The 19,902-nt window shown below is 44.6% G+C and overlaps 1 protein-coding gene across 1 annotated transcript in view; it reads right to left on the bottom strand.

Moving 5' to 3' along the window:
• Positions 1–19,902, bottom strand: part of ITGB7 (integrin subunit beta 7) — a 132,686-nt gene that overhangs the window by 56,625 nt on the left and 56,159 nt on the right. Inside the window, exon 5 of the mRNA XM_077483870.1 lies at positions 1,344–1,545. Within this exon, the coding sequence (XP_077339996.1) occupies positions 1,344–1,545 (202 nt within the window). The remainder of the gene's footprint in view (positions 1–1,343; positions 1,546–19,902) is intronic.

Genomic DNA, 19,902 nt, shown 5'->3' with positions numbered 1-19,902 from the left:
GTGCTCTATAACATGCGTCTTCGTTATTCTCACCCCCTCTAATCACACTGACACTCACCAGACATTAAGACCCAAGTATAGTGTGGATCAGCTTGCATAGTAGACAATGACAATCCCTGGGACTCCCCTAATTCCTTTCTATCTGAGCTCTTGGCATGCACTCAGGGAAAAAAAATATGCCCCTCATAGTGCAACTTTTTTTATTCAAAATAAGTAAAAAGCAAGGTACAGAACAAAAAATTACAAAGTGCCCGAGCCGGCACCCAGTGATTTTAGCGTTGTGTGTGTGTGTATCGCTGGCTGTTTCCTCTCGCATGGAGGTTCGCCATGTGTTCTATGCGCCTGAAGTTCCATCACACAGATGTGATGCCAGAGACCATGTAATCCCTCCTTTTACGCGTTTCGCCTTTAATAGCGTCATCAAAACGCCTTCTGATTACATAGGGGGGTGATCATATGGCCTAATCCCCACATCCCAGGCTTGGTGGATGTGGGGATCTGTATGAAGGGACTTGTCGAAATCTGGAAGCCCCTTTAAAATAAGGAGGCTCCTGGATATCCCACATGAATGAGTAAGTGGAACATGGTAAATATATAGAAAATATACAGACACCATAATAAAAGTACTTTTTCTCATAAGGTAAATCCAAAGTAAATCACAATGTCCAATAATGTAGATCCATTATCAATCACAACGAACAATGTAAATCCAATGCCAATCGCTCTGACCAATGATGTAGATCCCTGGTGAACAATGCCTGGACAACACAACCAGAATGGCCAGTGCACAACAATCCTCTCCCACTGAAATTCACTGTAACTGACAGTTCCCCAACACTGCTAGAATATAAACAGGGCCAGGGAACCTGTTTGATGTCATTAACCATATAGCCATATGGCCATGATCATATCTGGTCAGTGATGTCACTCAGAATGCTTTCCAGTGTATTTACAATTTGAAATAAACCAGTGGGTAGCCAGAAGCTTCATTTAGTGTCAGTAGTAAAACTGCTGACTTCCATTTATAGCAGCCAGAGGTTCCAACAGATGGGTAGGAAAACTACCCAAATCAGCTCAGGTTCAGATGAAACATGCTTGGCCTGAACCCCAAGATCATCCCTATTTGTGATTGCTTCTCAGGTTTTTATTGCTGTCCATGTTCCTGCCAAAGAGATTTCCCCTCACTTTCTCACAGGCAACTATCAGCAGAAAAAAATGAAAATGAAGACCTTCCCGGTATAAACTAAGAAAAAAAGTTTCAGGTACAGTAAGACTTTACATTGACTCTACACTTCACAAAGTTTTAAACTGCGAAAAGAGCTCTTTGACATTGAGAGTCTCACCTGGGCGGAGTTTCAGATGCACTTTCTGGGGTGCAAGTTGTGTGATCATTCCTTGATCAGCGTTGTCACTCAAGGGTGTGTCCTTCACAATTTTGATAAGTGTTTTGGGATCTATAATATGTCCGTCATCACATCCACGTTGGAGCAGCTCCAGACGGGTGGCACATCGAGAACCTTCGGACCCACCTCCTTTTGTGAAGTTCTGTGCATGGAAGACACAAGACAATGACATTTATGTTATAAGAAATAATTTTCTCATTACCTTACAAGAAATATGACTTTTTTGAACAATACTTTAAAAAAAAAAAAAAAATTTTTAAAAAAAGTATGACGTAGTACAAAATACATTAAGTAAAACTTAGGTGCAGTCATAAAAAATATAGTTTTAAATAAGCCAAAGCAAAATGGCAATTCTGGCATGAACCACAAGGATTGATATTAATATGACTACTTATTGAAGAAGATGAGCTCTTTCAGACTGCTTTAAAAATAAAAAGGCTGGGGAGGCCTAAACACATTTTATATGACAAGCCATGAACATGGTTAGGAACTCTGAATTTAATATAATAGTAAATATAATAAATAAAACTTTTTTTGACCTGTGCATAAATAAATGCGCTGCACCATCTATTGAAAGAGCACTGTCAGATTTCAATTGGAAGAACAATTTTCAATAATTCAAATTGTTTGTGTATTGGATGGGTATAACAAAGCTTTTGGTAAAAATGTTTTATACAGTTCATTTTTTCTTTTTTTTTTGCTTTGGTAAATGTTCTTGTTCTCTTTTCACCTATGAACACACACACTGTATATATGTTAAGGGTCTTTTATTTGTCCATGCAATATTTTAACATTTAAATGGGGGGGGGATTTACTAAAACTGGAAAGTGCAAAATTTGGTGCAGATGTGCATGGTAGCCAATCAGCTTTTAACTTCAGCTTGTTCAGTTAAGATTTGCCAATAAAACCTGGAAGCTGATTGGTTATCATGCACAGCTCCACCAGATTCTGTGTGTGCCATTTTTAGTAAATCTCCCCCTGCGTTTTGCTAAATTTATATTCCTACTTCAACATTATAGTACATAAACAGGACATTTTACAAGATATTAAAGATAGGGGGAGATCTGTCACCTCCCATAATTTTTATTTTATGTCCTATGCTCTCAACTGGCCTGTATATCATCTTGAAGCCTCTAACAACATACCAATGCAGAACAACAATAGCAGTTCATTGGTCACTCCTCTCTGTTTACCTCTAATGTACTTTGTTTGTCATGAACAATGGTGGGATGTGAACAAACCCATAACTCCCATGTACTCCAAATGGTCCTCAAATAAGATAGTCCCATCTGCCAAATAATCTTGGGTGTTTTATTTAGAAGATCCAATAATTGGAATATTAGCAGCCCTCCCAGCATCAGAAACGGAGACGATTTGTGAACAGGCTGTATACAGTGTTCAAACTGATTTTTCTGCTGCCCACTTGTGGCCCTATGCCATTTGTCAAACTAAGGCCTTGTTCACACTGGCACGTATGTATTTAGCTTTTCCAAACACAGGAGAAGACACCTGGAAAGAATAAGTATGTATATCCCCCAGATCATGTTATCTTATGTTTAGGCTCAGTTTGCACTGATGCCGTGTGAACTGATGCGATTTCTGTAATTTAACAGGTGTGAATTTATTGTGATTTCTGAGGGGACTGGGCATAGCTAGAAATTAAATTTGCACCGCACCCATACTAAAGTTGCACAGGACCCTTTTTTTTAACTGGATCAAAATCGCATTGCATTGATGTGAATGGCCTTCATAGAAAACAATGTATTTTCAGACGACATGCAAATCTATACCTTTTGGATCGCATCAGATTCGCATCAGTGTAAACCAGGCCTAAGATGTACCTGTTTCCCACACCAGAACGCAGTGTGGGAAACCTGCATTCTGTGTGCTCTTCCCCCATCTCATTTACAGCACACTGGGTGTGGAATCTGCACAAATGCAGACTGCAAACGCAATGCGTTTGCCTGCATCGGATGGTGTGGTACCACAGTACCATGCAATAAAGTTACAGTGGGGTTGATTTACTTGTTCAATAAGTTTTGACAAAAAAAGTTTTGACAAAAAAACTGGAAGCTGATCAGTTTCTGTGCAGAGCTGTACCAAATTTTACACTTTCCAGTTTTAGCAAATCAACCCCAGTGTGTAAAAAGTAGTGCATGTATTACTTTTGGTGTAATGCAGTGCAATTTCAGACCATTCAAATGATTGGGCTGAAAATTGCATTTCACTGAATCGCATGGGAATGTGGATCGCAGGTGTTAAGCTGAATATAGCGTTTCTAATCAGATCCTGGATGCACAGAATTCTTTTCTTCAAATACAGCTAAATTGCCTGCACTTTAATGCAGGTAAACACTCAGTGAAAGCCACCACTGAAAATTTATCACATGCAGTGATATCCTATAAATGCATATAAACACAGATTTGACAGTGGCAGTGTGAATGAGGACTTAAAGAGGTTGTAAACCCTTATGCCGTATACATACAACCCGACTTTCCAGCAGACTAGGTCAGACGGTCTTCCCAACTGACTTTTCAGCGGAGTTCCCACGGACTTTCCGAACGAACAGACTTGGCCACACACAATCACACCAAAGTCCAACGGATTCAAATGTGATGACATACGACCGGACTAGAATAAAGAAGAAGTTCATAGCCAGTAGTCAATAGCTGCCCTACCATCGGTTTTCGTCCATCGGACTAGCATACAAATTGATTTTTTGACCGGACTTGAGTCTGTTGGAAAGATTTGAAACATGTTCTAAATCTAAAGTCTGTCTGATTTTTCAACAGCAAAGGTCCGATGAAGCCCACACACGATCGAATTGTCCGGTGAATTCGTTCCATCGGACCTTTGCTGCTGAAAATTCCAGCCATGTGTACACGGCATTACATATAGGCTCATCCACCTTACCAATCGCTCCATGTCTGCTACTTCTCTCTGCCAATTCTTCCACTGGCTTCTGCTTTCCCCGCAAATTAAATTCAAAATAATAACAACTTACAAAGCCATCCACAACTCAGTCCCCAACTACATCACTATCCTGGTCTCAAAATACCAACCTAATCATTCTCTTCATTCCTCCCAAGACCACCTGCTGTCTAGCTCCCTCGTCACCTCCTCCTATGCTCGCCTCTAGGACTTTTCCAGAGCCTCTCCTATCCTATGGAACTCCCTACCCCAATCTCTCCAATTATATCCAACTCTGTTTGCTTTTAGACAATCCTTGAAACCCCTCCTCTTCAGAGAAGCTTATTCTGCCCACACCTTACAACTGTACTTACATTTTCTCCATTAGCTAAACCCCCACAGCCATTACCTTTTGTATCATTTGACCCTTCCTTCTAGATTGTAAGTGCTAACGAGCAGGGCCCTCTGATTCCTCCCGTATTAAATTGTATTGTAACTGTACTGTCTGCCCTCATGTTGTAAAGTGCTGCACAAACTGTTGGCGCTATATAAATCCTGTATAATAATAAGAAAAATCATAGCCTCTTGCTTTACAGGGACAGTTCAGTGCACTGTCCAGAGTGCTCCAAGACAGTGTGGCTTAGCTGTCCAAATGTTATTTGCAGTATTTGTGCACATCAGTACATTTACAGCCAAAATGCTCAGCCACCTTGAGGACTGTTAGAAGACAGTGGCGCGTCACCTGAACATGGTGCTTTGAATGGTCTTCTGCATCTAGCACAACAATTCTTTATCTCTTCTGGTTTGCCTCCTGGCACATCACTGGCAGACGGCAGAAGGAAATGATTATTGTGAGAACTTCCGCTGTGAAAACCTCAAAGCTTTTGTAATTGATCATAAAAGACACTGGCAGACGCATGAAACTGTCCCCACTGCCAGACATTGAAATGCCAGGTAGAAATAACCATCTTGTGGTTTATTTTGACTCTAAAACCGAAACAAAGATTTTTTCCTAAAAGGGACTTGTATGTATATTGGAGGATAGGCCTAATTCACTTTTACTGTACAATGCAGTAGACCTATGCAATATGTTAAAAAGACTAAAAAAATACCCACCTAAGGGTCACAAACTGGTTCTACAGATTGAGGTGGGAATGGTCCATTATTGGACAACTAGACTAGTTTTTTTTCATCATCATAAATAAGTACAGAGATTATTGAGCTGTTAAGGCCAAACGCTGCTCGTAATGCATTCGAAAATGTTGTGTACCAAAAACTTGCTGGGCATGTTAGAACTTCAAATTCACTGGTGCATTTGCCAATTCTTATATCAAAGTCAGTAATGCAAATGTAATGAACCTTGCAGGTCTGATGATCAAGTGAAGACTAAGGGGGTGCCTTGGGGAAGGGGGGGCCGCGCCCACCCCACCCCAAAGCACCTTGTCCCCATGTTGATGAGGACAAGGGCCTCTTCCCGACAACCCTGGCCGTTGGTTGTCGGGGTCTGCGGGCGAGGGGCTTATCGGAATCCGGGAGCCCCCTTTAATAAGGGGGCCCCCGGATACCGCCCCCCCCCACCCTATGTGAATGAGTATGGGGTACAATGTACCCCTACCCATTCACCTGTAAAATAAAGTAAAAAAAAAAACACAACACACAAGATAAAATAGTTTATTGCACAGCTCCGGGGGTCTTCCGTCTTCGGGGGTCTTCTCGCCGGACTCCTCCGCTATCTTCTTCTAGCTCTTTTGCTAGCGGAGGAGCCCGGCTTTCTTCCTCGCCGCCGGCCTCTTCTTCCGACTTCGGGGGTCTTGTCCCCTCTTCGGTTCTTCTGCCGGGCCACCGCACCTTCTTCTAGCTCTTTTACAGGCGGTGGCCTGGTCTTCTGTCATTGCCGCCGCCGCCGCCTTCTGTTCTTGTTCTTCTTCTTGTTCTTCTTCTTCTCCAGGAGATGTTGACTCGACGTTCTCTCCGGTCGCAATGCCAGGGACGCGCTGCGCGGTGACTTATATAGGGACAAGGGGCGGGGTCATCGGTTGATGTCACATGGGTTGATGTCACATGGCGACAGTCCCAGCATCCTCCGGGACTGTGAAATCGTAAGGGGGCGGGATCACCATGTGACATCAACCCATGTGACATCAACCGATGACCCCGCCCCTTGTCCCTATATAATTCATCGCACAGCGCGTCCCTGGCATTGCGGCCGGAGAGAGCTTCGAGTCAACATCTCCAGGAGAAGAAGAACGGAAGGCGGCGGCGGTAACAGAAGACCGGGCCACCGCCTGTAAAAGAGCTATAAGAAGGCACGGTGGCCCGGCAGAAGAACCGAAGAGGGGGACAAGACCCCCGAAGTCAGAAGAAGAGGCCGTGGCGACGAAGAAGAATGCCGGGCTCCTCCGCTAGCAAAAGAGCTACAAGAAGATAGCGGAGGAGTCCGGCGAGAAGACCCCCGAAGACGGAAGACCCCCGGAGCTGTGCAATAAATTATTTTATCTTGTGTGTTGTGTTTTTTTTGTACTTTATTTTACAGGTGAATGGGTAGGGGTACATTGTACCCCATACTCATTCACATAGGGTGGGGGGCCAGTATCCGGGGGCCCCCGTATTAATATATATATATATATATATATATATATATATATATATATTTGTATTGACAATTAAAAGTGGATTTAAGAAAATAAATTATTATCAGAGATATTAACTCCTAATGGACAAATCAGACCCCAAGTGATACTTTTTGGGGACCAGTGATATTAATACAGTGATCAGTGCTAAAAATATGCACTGTCACTGTACTAATGACACTGGCAGGGAAGGGGTTAACATCTGAGGAGATCAAAGGGTTAAGCGTATGCCTAGGCAGTGCTTTCTAACTGTGTGGGGGTGCTTTAACTGCGGAAAGACAGAGATCCCTGTCTTCCCCACTAACAGAATGTTGATCTGCCTAGTTTTTCATAGGACCCACTGACTGACTCCTGCTCTGTCCAATCACAGCGGGAGTATATGGTCTGTTGCAAAGTGGAGAATTGTTCTGTCACCAAACAAAATGAAATATGACATTCTTTTTGGCATCTATGGGCTCCACGTCCACCTGACTAAAGAGGAGAGGGACCTTCCGGTTATCTGGAAAGGCACCATCAAAGCTAAAAGATACATCCAGGTTTTAGGGCCGCATATGCTCTCATCCAGACAACCGTTTCCAGGGACGGACTTACATATTTCAGCAGGACAATGTTAAACCGCATACTGCATCTATGACAACAGCATGGCTTTGTAGTAGAAGTGTCCGGGTGCATAACTGGTCTGCCTGCAGCCCAGACATTTCATCAATTGAAAATATTTGGTGCATCTTGAAACAAAAAATATGTCAAAGAAGACCCAGGACTGTTGAGCAGTTATAATTCTATATCAGGTAAGAATGAGGCAACATTCATTGCCCAAAACTCCAGCAACTGGTCTCCAAAGTTCCCAAATATTAAGCCCCGGTTCACACTGACCGTGGGAATAACACTGTGAGTTCAGCTGAACTCGTTCAATTTCATTCCCACATTTGTCAGTCCCGACTTTGGGGGCGATTTCAGAGACATCTCACCAGTCTGGTGAGGGAGCAGCAAGAGAGAGAGAGAGAGAGAGAGAGAGATATAGAAAGAGAAAGAAGAGCAGCACAGTGTAGTGTCAGTATATGAATACTGTACGTAGGACAGTGTAGTGGACTGTATAGCGATCAGTGTAGTGCAGTGGTCAGTATAGTGTAGTGGGCAGTATAGTGTAGTGATTAGTGTAGTGGATAGTATAGTGTACAGTGTAATGATACAGTGTAGTGGACAGTATAGTGGTCAGTGTAGTTTAGTGGACAGTATAGTGTAGTGGACAGTATAGTGTAGTGGACAGTATAGCGGTCAGGGTAGGGTAGTGGAATGTATAGTGGTCAGTGTAGTGTAGTGGAATGTATAGCGGTCAGAGTAGTGTAGTGGACTGTATAGCAGTTAGTGTAGTGGGCAGTATAGTGGTCAGTGTAGTGTAGTGGACAGTATAGTGGTCAGTGTAGTGTAGTGGACAGTATAGTGGTTAGTGCAGTGTAGTGGTCAGTGTAGTCTACAGTGTAATGGTTGGTGTAGTGGACAGTATAGTGGACAGTGTAGTTGCCAGTATAGGAATCAGGTTGGTCAGAGTAGTGGTCAGTGTTGTAATCGGGTTGGTCAGTGTATTGGTCAGTATAGGAATCAGGTTGGTCAGTGTAGAGGTCAGTATAGGAATCAGGTTGGTCAGTGTAGTGGTGAGTATAGGAATCAGGCTGGTCAGTATTATTGTAGGAAGGGAAGGGAATTGGGGGGGTGCTAAAAGTCTGCAGGTTAGGGGGGCGCAAATAACTAGCCTTGACCTGGGCCCTGACAACTCACGCTACGCCACTGCTGTATGGACCTCCTTTCTCCCTCTCCTATAAGCTTATGGTCACTTCAATGACCATAAGCTTATATCAGAATTGTTCAGCAGACTCTGATGAACAATTCTATAACTCTAATTAGCAGATTGCAACCCACTGACCAGAGTTATTGACCCCTAATGTGACTGTCCCCTGCCTCTCTACCTCCCTCAGCTCCCTCCCCCCACTCTCATCTACTATTCCCTTTAACCCCCTTCCCCCCCCAGCACTGACCCCCCCACACCTGATCCGCCTCCCCCCAATTCGATCCCGCGGGTGAAGTTTGGCCTTAGGAGGGCTTGGTAAACATGTGTGGCACCCTAGGCGCATGCAGCGATCACTATGATTGCTCCTATATGCCCACTGACATCTGATAATAGTAACTGCGTCAGTTTATGAATGAGTGAGGAATCTCTATTCTCAATCCCTTTCTCTGTTTCAAAAAAAGAGATATGGGGGTCTGTTTAGGCCCCTGATATCTCAACCAAGACCCCCCCCCCCCCCCCAAAAAAAAAAATTATACAATGAAAAAAAAAAAAAGTAAAAACGTAAAAATGTTTAAAAAAAACAAAAAAACAAACACAGTAAGACCCCCCCAGGTCTGCCCGCACTCACCCCTCCATGGATACCTCAGCTTCTCCTCCCTGCCCACCAAATCTGTCCTGATTGGCCAGGAGGAGAAGCCGGAAGAAGATAGCGATAGCGAATATTAAATCCACTATTGTCACACAAAGTCCAACCTTTTTCAAGCCAATTAGAGCCTCAGGCTGCAGGTGGTTTTCACCATTTTGAAAATAGGCGCAATTTAAAATTTACAAATATTTGTTTTGGATACGTTGGATTTTCACCATTATGCAAAAAGGCTTAATGAAAAAACGAAAACTTTTTGTTATTTATTAACTCCATACAATTAAGCTTTTATATTTAGTAGGAATTTAGCAGGAATTGTGTAAAATGAACTGTGTTTTTATCTGCTGTGTTTTTGCCAATATATTGGTGTGATAAACATTTGCACTAATACCACAGGGTCTAAAAAATCAGTGGCACCTTCTTTTTATTCTAGAGGTCATATCATTTCAGAAAACATATGGTTTTGGGGGTCTTTCACAAATTCTGAAAGCTGTAAGGGAAGAATGAAAACCTTCAGAATTTTGAGAAATGTGGATATTTACACTTTTGCGTCTGTTCAATTTTCACAATTTCTCCAAAAAGGTGCAATATAAATGTTACAAATATTTGTTATTTATTAACTCAAAACAGGTTAAGCTTTTATATTTAGTAGGAATTTTGTCAAATTTGCTGTGTTTTTATCTGCCAATAATGGTTTTAGTGTATTTTTTGCCAATATATTGGTTTGATAAACATTTGTGCTAATACCGCAGGGTCTAAAAAATCAGTGGCACCTTTTTATTCTACTGATCATGTGCTTTCCGAAAATATATGGTGGGGGGGGGGGGGGTCTTTCACAAATTCTAAAAGCTATAAGTGAAGAATAAAAAAGAAAAGGAAAGTGTAAAAATAGTCTGGCCACCCGAGTGTATAAAATGGAGCACAGGGCCTGGCAGCGAAAGGATTAATACTGTGTTTAAACTTATATCCATATAAAACATGCATGGATTGCTTCTGTCCATTGGCATGAAGGCTGGTCCCAGTGAGATTGAGGATAGGCAGACATTTTCCTGTCTCTTTTCTCAGGAATAGGGATGAGCTTGGTGTTCAAGTCAAACGCTTATTCATCTCGAACACCGGCTATTCGCACGTTCGGCGAATACCAAACGTTATGGGCCGTTCATGCCAAATTCGTGTGGCGCTCACAGCCCACAATGCACTGCTCCACCGCAGTGCATTGCTGGTTTATGATTGGCCAAGTGCATTGCACTGTGACCTCACATGCTTGGCCAATCACAGCGCCGGCAGCGAAGAGAGCCATAAGGATGCCTGTGGCCAATTATAGCTCAGGGGGTTTAGTACATGCCCTACACTATATAAGGCTGCCTATGGGGCGGCCTTGTGTAGTGTTTTCCGGCATGCAGGGAAAGAGCTAGATAGGCAGGGACAGTGTGTTCTTTTCTCAGACATCTGCAGGAGTTGTGTGCCTCCAGCCCAGTATACACCTGTATCTACCCTTTATTGCTGGGGTTCTCTAATACAGGCATCTGCAGGAGTTAGTGGGTGTTGTGTGCTTCCAGCACAGCATACACCTGTATCTACCCTTTAATGCTGGTGTTCTCTAATACAGGCATCTGCAGGAGTTAAAGTGGGTGTTGTGTGCCTTCAACACAGTATACACCTGTATCTACCCTTTATTGCTGGTCTTCTATAATAAAGGCATCTGCAGGAGTTAGTGGGTGTTGTGTGCCTCCAGCACAGTATACACCTGTATCTACCCTTTTTTGCTGGTGTTCTCTAATACAGGCATCTGTAGGAGTTAGTGGGTGTTGTGTGCCTCCAGCACAGCACAGTATGCACCTGTATCTACCCTTTATTGCTGATTTTCTCTAATACAGGCATCTATCTCGCATGGCCAAAACATCAGCCGCTTGAGCACCACATGCTTGACCAGACATATGTTGACCTGCCATGCAGCGCGTTGGCAAGCGTACCTTAAAGACCCACACCAAAGAACAAAGCGGACCTCTCCTTGCTCCTCATCAGCTGGGATCTCCAACCCCACTAGACCTTCAGTCCTCTCTGAAACCTGCTCTGAGAGGAATGAAGGTGTAGATTTAGGTGTGTCATGGCCAAGTACTTGCGGGCACTCTGCTAGCAGTAGACCCACGTCCGATTGTAGCAGGCAAATTTCCCTGTGCCAGCTGCTGGACCGTCGAAAGAAGTTCACTCCCAGCCATCCACATGCCCAGCGGTTGAATGCTAGCTTGGCTAAATTGCTAGCACTTCAACTGCTGCCTTTTCAGTTGGTAGACTCGGCCCCCTAATGTGAGTTTGTGCAATGTGCGGTTCCTCAGTGGCAGGTCCCCAAATGCCACTTTTTCTCACGGAAGGCGATTCTGGCTCTCTACCGGCATTTGGAAGGCAATGTTCATGCTTCGCTGGACAGGGCGGTCAGTGGTAAGGTGTATATTACCGCTGACTCATGGTCCAGCAGGCATGGACAGGGACGTTACCTGTCTTTCACGGCCCATTGGGTCACTCTTCTGGCAGCTGGGAAGGATGCAGGATGAGGTGCAGTAGTGTTGGAGGTTGTTCCGCCACCACGACTCCAAAATGCTACTACTGGTTGTGACACACCTCTCTCCTCCACCCCCTCCTCTTCTTCTTCCTCCATGGCCTCTTCCAGTGCTCTGTCCTTGGAACCAGGGGTGCTCTGTAGGCGTTCAAGGGGCTATGCAAGTACGCAGGCAAAAAGATGCCATGCCATGCCATGCTTGCGCTAGTTTGTTTGGGGGACAGGAGCCACACTGGGGCAGATATTTTGTCAGCTCTGCAGGGGCAGGCCGAGAGGTGGTTGACGCCACGCCAGCTTAAGCCAGGAATGGTGGTTTGCGACAATGGCACGAACCTCCTCGCCGCCCTCCGACAGGGACTACTGATCCTTAACCTGGTGGTGCAGTGGTTCTTGGGCAGGTACCCGGGCTTACAGGATGTTCCGAGGCAGGCAAGGAAAGTCTGTGAGCATTTCCGACGATCATTTAATGCCACTGCTCGGCTGGCTGAGCTCCAAAAGGAGTTGAGCCTGCCCAAGAACCGCCTTATATGTGACATGCCCACCAGGTGGAACTCAACATTGGCCATGCTGCAGTGGCTGCACACGCAGGAGAGGGCCATCAATGAGTACCTGTGCAACTATGGCACCAGGACAGGGTCAGGGGAGCTTGTTTTTTTTCACCACGCCAGTGGGGCATGGTTAGGAATGCATGCACTGTCCTGTCACCATTTGAGGAGGCCACAGGGATGGTAAACAGTGACAGTGCACCTGTCCACCTGTTGGAGCATATGCTGCGTGTAATAATGGACAGGGCACTTGAGGCAGAACAGAGGCAGTAAGAGGAGGATTTCCTTGCCTCTCAAGGCCCCCTTTATCCAGACAGTGTTCCTGCTGTCCCACCCATCACACAGGAAGAGGACGAGGAGGAGGAGGAGGCTTGTGTCAGCATGGAGGTGGAGCCTGGCACTCAGCAGTCTTTTAGGGATGATTTACAGTCCCAAGAAACACGTGGACTTGTACATGGCTGCGGATCATGTTGTCCTTAGTGACCCAGAGGACTCCGGTCCGAATGCCTCAGCTAACCTACGCTGCATGGCCTCCCTGATCCTGCAAAGCCTGCAGAAGGATCCTCGTATTCTTCGGACCAAGGAGAGGGACCATTACTGCCTGGCCACTCTCCTTGATCCACGGTACAAGGGTAAGGTTGCCGACCTTATCTTGCCATTGCAGAGGGAGCAGAGGATGAGCCATCTCTGGGAGGCTTTGCAGAAAGGTCTGTGCAATGCGTTCCCAGAGACTGGGAGGTTACAAACTCCTGGTCCTGGACAACGTTTTGCTGAGGCTTCGGTCAGTCACAGAAGGAGCGGTGGAGAAGGTGGCCGTCTGACTGATGCCTTCAGACAATTTTTTAGTCTGCAGCCCTAAGGTATGATCGGTTCCAGCAACCATTGCCTGCATCTGATTTACATGGTGCAGGAATACCTAGGGGCAAGGTCAGACTTGGACACCTTTCCCACCGAAAATCATCTGGCTTACTGGGTCTTGAGGATGGATCACTGGCCAGAGCTTGCACAGTATGCAATTGAGCTACTGGCCTGTCCTACATCCAGTGTTCTTTCGGAACGCACCTTCAGTGCTGCTGGTGGCTTTGTAACCGATCACAGAGTGCGCTTATCGATCGACTCGGTTGATTGACTGACCTTCATAAAGATGAATCAGTCTTGGATCAGCCCCAGCTACCAAGCACCTGAAGCTGATGTAACCAGAATAATTTTTTTGAAATATCACATCCCTTTAAGCCTGCCTATGCTGATGCTGAGTGACTGTCCTGTTATGTTATGTTGACTGACTATCCTCTTCCTCCTCAATGATCTTGCTGATATCTTGGAAGAACATTTTTGGTTCTGGGTGATGCCACCAGCCCAATTTTTTAGCCCCTGTTTAACAGGGGCATGTAATACAATTTTTGATGCAATGCTTTGCAGCAGGGCTCATTCCTGCACTCCAACTAGAGTATATGGGAGAAGTTGCAATGTCGTGGCACCAGTGCCTAAGGCCCAATTTTTCAACCCCTGTTTAACAGGGGCATGTAATTACAATTCTTGAAATAATAGTTCACAGCAGGGCCCGTTCCTGTGCCCACCAAGAGTAACTGTGAGGACTTATAGTGTTGTGGCACCATCACCACAACCACTGAAGGCCCAATTTTTCTACCACTGTTCAACAATGGCGTGTAATTACAATTCTTGATATAATAGTTCACAGCAGGGCGCTCCAGCGCCCACCAAGAGTCACTTTGAGGGCTTACAGTGTTAACTTGTGGCAACACCAACACCTTAGAGCCAAATTTCTGCAAAGGATATAGGGCAGGCCCCTACTTTCAACTATCCAACTTACAAACGTCTCCTACTTGCAAACGAAAGGAGACAACAGGAAGTGAGATGAAAAAAGACGGTCGGACACAAAAATTATACAGGGGTGATAATCCTTCCCTATGTTTTCCAAAAAGCTTAAAAATAGATTTTTGGACTGGAGCTACACTTTAAAAATGTACCAGTTCAAAATTACAAACAGATTCTACTTAACACAACAAACCTACACAGTCCCTGTCTTGTTTGCACCACCTGTATACTGCTGTTCTGAGGAAATAGGGCCTGGGGGCCCCACGCCTTTCCTTTTTTTAATTTGGCTACGGGGTTCCCCTTAATATCCGTACAAGACCCAAAAGGGGCTGGTAATGGGCAGGGGGGCTACTCATGTCATTTTTCTCAATGATTTTCATCCGTATTGCCAGAACCAGATATTACATTAAAACCGCAAGCAGTTTTAAATGACTTTTTTTCCGTTAAATGTAATTTTGTGCAGGGACTGTTCTAAACACGGGAAACACATTCCACTTAACAGGCATACTATAGACACCAGGTACGATATTTAACCACTTCAATACAGGGCACTTAAACACCTTCCTGCCCAGACCAATTTTGAGCTTTCAGCGCTGTCGCACTTTGAATGACAATTGCGCAGTCATGCTACACTGTACCCAAATGAAATTTTTATCATTTTTTTCCCACAAATAGAGCTTTCTTTTGGTGGTATTTGATCACCTCTACGGTTTTTATTTTTTGCGCTACAAATAAAAAAATACCGAAAATTTTGAAAAAAATTTTTTTGTTTTGTTTCAGTTTCAAAACTTTGTAAATAAGTACGTTTTTTCCTTCACTGATGGGGCTACACTGATGGGCACTGATAAGGCGGCACTGATGGGCACCAATGATGTGGCACCAATGAAGTGGCACTGATGAGGTGGCATTGATGGACACTGATATGTGGCACTGATAGGCGGCACTGATGGGCGACACGGATGGACACTGATAGGTGGCACAAATTGGCACTGATAGCTGGCACGGATTGGCATGGATGAGCGGCACAGATGGGCATGGATAGGCGGCACAGATGGGCATGGATAGGCGGCACAGATGGGCATGGATAGGCGGCACAGATGGGCATGGATAGGCGGCACAGATGGGCATGGGTGGGCACTGATAGGCGGCACAGGTGGGCACTGATAGGCGGCACAGGTGGGCACTGATAGGCGGCACAGGTGGGCACTGATAGGCGGCACAGGTGGGCACTCATAGGCAGCACAGGTGGGCACTCATAGGCAGCACAGGTGGGCACTCATAGGCAGCACAGGTGGGCACTCATAGGCGGCATTGGTGTTATACTGTACTAATGGATGCCAATCAGTGCCAAACAATAATGCATGCCAATCAGTGATGCCCATTGTGGGCACTGATTGGCATCCATTATGGGCACTGATTGGCATCCATTGTGCTGACTGGCATCCCTGGTGGTCTAGGGAGGATTACCTTTTCCCTGGTGGTCTGGTGGCGTCCCTGGTGGTCCAGTGTGGGCATCCTCGGGGGGGCTGTGCTGATAATCGATCAGCACAGACCCCCCCCTGTCAGAGGAGCAGCCGATCGGCTCTCCTCTACTCGCGTCTGACAGACGCGAGTGAGGAAAAGCCGATCACCGGCTCTTCCCATTTACACTGTGATCAGCCGTGATTGGACACGGCTGATCACGTGGTAAAGAGTCTCCGTCGGAGACTCTTTACCGAGATCGTAGTTGCCGGGTGTCAGACTGACACCCCGCAACAACGATCACCGCGATGCGCGCCCCGGGGGGTGCACAGCGGCTCATAATCCTGATCACGTCCGGTCAGGATTATGAAACCACTTTGCCACCGTCATTTTGTAATAGGGCGGGCGGCAAGTGGTTAAAGGAATATTTCACTTTTTTTTCACTTTAATCATCATTAAAATCAGTGCTCCCGAAAAAATGTCAGTTTTTAAAAAAAAATGTAGGCATTGTCTCATGTCCCCTGGGGCAGGAGCCGGGTCCCCAAAACCTTTTTAGGACAATATCTTGCATATTAGCCATTAAAATTAGCACTTTTTATTTCGAACGTTCGAGTTCCATAGACTTCAATGGGGTTCTAAAGTTTGCACGAATTTTCGGTCCGTTCGAAAGTTCTGGTGTGAACCGAGCCAGGGGGTGTTCGGCTCAACCCTAATCAGGAACATACTTGTCTGCCTATGCCTCTTCAAGGCTACACGAAGACATAGATTACCTATGATTCATCTGAACCATTGATAATCCTTTGTTCAAAAATTTGATCCATAAAGGAAAAAAAAAACATTCATGTTTTAACAACAAATGTGTGAGGGTTCTAGCTAGCTCAACAGATCAATCTACAGTGGTGTGAAAAAGTGTTTGCCCCCTTCCTCATTTCCTGTTCCTTTGCATGTTTGTCACACTTAAGTGTTTCGGAACATCAAACCAATTTAAACAATAGTCAAGGACAACACAAGTAAACACAAAATGCAATTTGTAAATGAAGGTGTTTATTATTAAAGGTGAAAAAAAATCCAAACCATCATGGCCCTGTGTGAAAAAGTGATTGCCCCCTAAACCTAATAACTGGTTGGGCCACCCTTAGCAGCAACAACTGCAACCAAGCGTTTGCGATAACGTGCAATGAGGCTTTTACAGCGTCCTGGAGGAATTTTGGCCCACTCATCTTTGCAGAATTGTCCTAATTCAGTTACATTAGAGGGTTTTCGAGCATGAACGGCCTTTTTAAGGTCATACCACAACATCTCAATAGGATTTAGGTCAGCAGGACTTTGGCTAGGCCACTCCAAAGTCTTCATTTTGTTTTTCTTCAGCCATTCGGTGGTGGACTTGCTGGTGTGTTTAGAATCATTGTCCTGCTGCAGAACCAAAGTTCGTTTCAGCTTGAGTACACGAACAGATGGCCGGACATTCTCCTTCAGGATCTCTTGGTAGACAGCAGAATTCATAGTTCCTTTTATCATGACAAGTCTTCCAGGTCCTGAAGCAGCAAAACAGCCCCAGACCATCACACTACCACCACCATATTTTACTGTTGGTATAATGTTCTTTTTATGAAATGCAGTGTTCCTTCTACTCCAGATATACTTGGACACACACCTTCCAAAGAGTTCCACTTTTGTCTCATCGGTCCACAGAATGTTGTCCCAAAAGTCTTGGTGATCATCAAGATGTGTTGTGGAGAAATTGAGACGAGCTTTGATGTTCTTTTTGCTCAGCAGTGGTTTTCTCCTTGGAACTCTGCCATGCAGGCCATTTTTGCCCAGTCTTTTCCTGATGGTGGAGGCATGAACGCTGACCTTAACTGAGGCAAGTGAGGCCTGCAGTTCCTTGGACGTTGTTGTGGGGTCTTTTGTGACCTCTTGGATGAGTCGTCGCTGCGCTCTTGGGGTAATTTTGGGCGGCCGGCCACTCCTGGGAAGGTTCACCACTGTTCCATGTCTTCGCCATTTGTGGATAATGGCTCTCACTGTGGTTCGCTGGATTCCCAAAGCTTTGGAAATGGCTTTATAACCCTTTCCAGACTGATAGATCTCAATTACTTTCTTTCTCAATTGTTCCTGAATTTCTTTGGGTCTCGGCATGATGTGTAGCTTTTAAGGGTCTTCTGGTGGACCTTACTGTGTCAAGCAGCTCCTATTTAAGTGATGCCTTGATTGTGAACAGGTGTGGCAATAATCAGGCCTGGGTGTGGCTAGAGAAATTAAACTCAGGTGTGGACAACCACAGTTATAGTATGTTTTAACAAGGGGGGCAATCACTTTTTCACACATGGCCATGATGGTTTGGATTTTTTTTCACCTTTAATAATAAACACCTTCATTTACAAATTGCATTTTGTGTTTACTTGTGTTGTCCTTGACTATTGTTTAAATTGGTTTGATGTTCCGAAACACTTAAGTGTGACAAACATGCAAAGGAACAGGAAATGAGGAAGGGGGCAAACACTTTTTCACACCACTGTATCTAGTGATGGTTACCTACAAAATATTTATTGTATACAGTCTTTCTTAGAATCTTAGAAGAACAGTTTGGCTGGTTTCATGTCTGTCTTACGTCAGTGAGTAGCTCAACTCTCAGGAGACATTTCCTCACAAACCATGGTAGACAAATGAGTCATCTTTGAGATTGCCACAATAATTAACTAGCTGTGAGTGAGAAAAGGGAAATAATAACTGTTCCTCTTCATTTACAATGTACTAACTTATATTGGACTCAGCAAATAATTATAGGATTAATAAATCAGCACGTATTATAGACATCACAACTGGATAATGACCTTGTCTTCCAGAGAGAAGACACAAGAACTCACACACAAGAGCCCACAATAAATGGGTGTCTGCAGTCTCTGGAGCACACAGTAACTTTAATCGGGGTGGGGTAGATCTAAACTAGTACATAGTAATGAATGTAGGATCCCAGATAGCAAGGATAACTTGCCACAAATTTGTGGCAGTGTTGAATTGTAATGCCCCGTAAACACGGTCAGACTTTCCGACGGAAAATGTGCGATTGGAGCTTGTTGTTGGAAATTCCGACCATGTGTAGGCTCCATCGGACAGTTTCCATTGGAATTTCCGTTGCAGAAAATTTGACATCTGGTTCTCAAATTTTCCGACAACAAAATCCATTTGCGCAAATTCCGATCGTGTGTCGACAATTCCGATGCACAAAGTGCCACGCATGCTTGGAATCAAGTAGAATAGCAGCACTGGCTATTGAACTCGGCCATTTTTCACGGCTCGTCGTACGTCACCACGTTCTTTACGTTCAGATTTCCGACCAACTTTGTGTGACCATGTGTATGCAAGACAGGTTTGAGCTGACATCCGTCTGAAAAAAAACATGGTATTTTCTTGTCGGAATGTCAGATTGTGTGCACATGGCATAAGTCTGTTAACTTGCTGCACATTTTCACTACCAAGTTGTACGCTTGCAGAGCACTTGAAGTACAAGGTCTAGTTGACGCTTTTCCCTGCTTTTTAAGCAAATTTGTCTATAGCAAGAGCAAAGTTGCAGTGGTGATTCTACAGCGAGAGCTCTGCAGGTCTACAGCATGAAAATTCAGCTACAGTGACCCCTGTGGTGGGATGACTATTGCACAACATGTGAACCAGAACTTACAGCACACTTGCAGAATCTTTGCAAAGAAAGTTGATCTGGAGTCATGCAATGCAGACTTGCTGCAATTAGGCAACAAACTTAGCAAGTCATTTTCAAACTTGCAGCACAATTGCTTGCTATCTGGGATGGTTTGTGTTGCACCTTTTCTTCATATACTACAAAAATGTCTTTAACAAAAAGTAATATAAAGATACAATAATAGATATAGAGCCCTGCCAATATGAACCTTGTAGTGTGATCAAGGTACAGAGCAATCTGTTTATTATGCAATGGTGCCTCTGGAGGAGGAGGAAACAACGCTGGACCAGTAACAAATGTATTTATTTGCTCATATGAAATGTTTGTCTGCAGAGGAGCATTTTAAAGATGCACTGAGGAATAAGCTAATATTGTCTAAATACAGGAGTCATGTGTATTCTTGCTTGAATCTTGCTGTGCTTTGTTTGTTAGGT

The sequence above is a fragment of the Lithobates pipiens genome, unplaced genomic scaffold (genome assembly GCF_037356315.1).
Source record: "Lithobates pipiens isolate NorthernLeopardFrog02 unplaced genomic scaffold, aLitPip1_a1.2 Scaffold_16, whole genome shotgun sequence".
NCBI lineage: Eukaryota > Metazoa > Chordata > Amphibia > Anura > Ranidae > Lithobates > Lithobates pipiens.
Note: the sequence above shows the minus strand (reverse complement) of the source record. Positions and strands in the feature narration are given on the sequence as shown.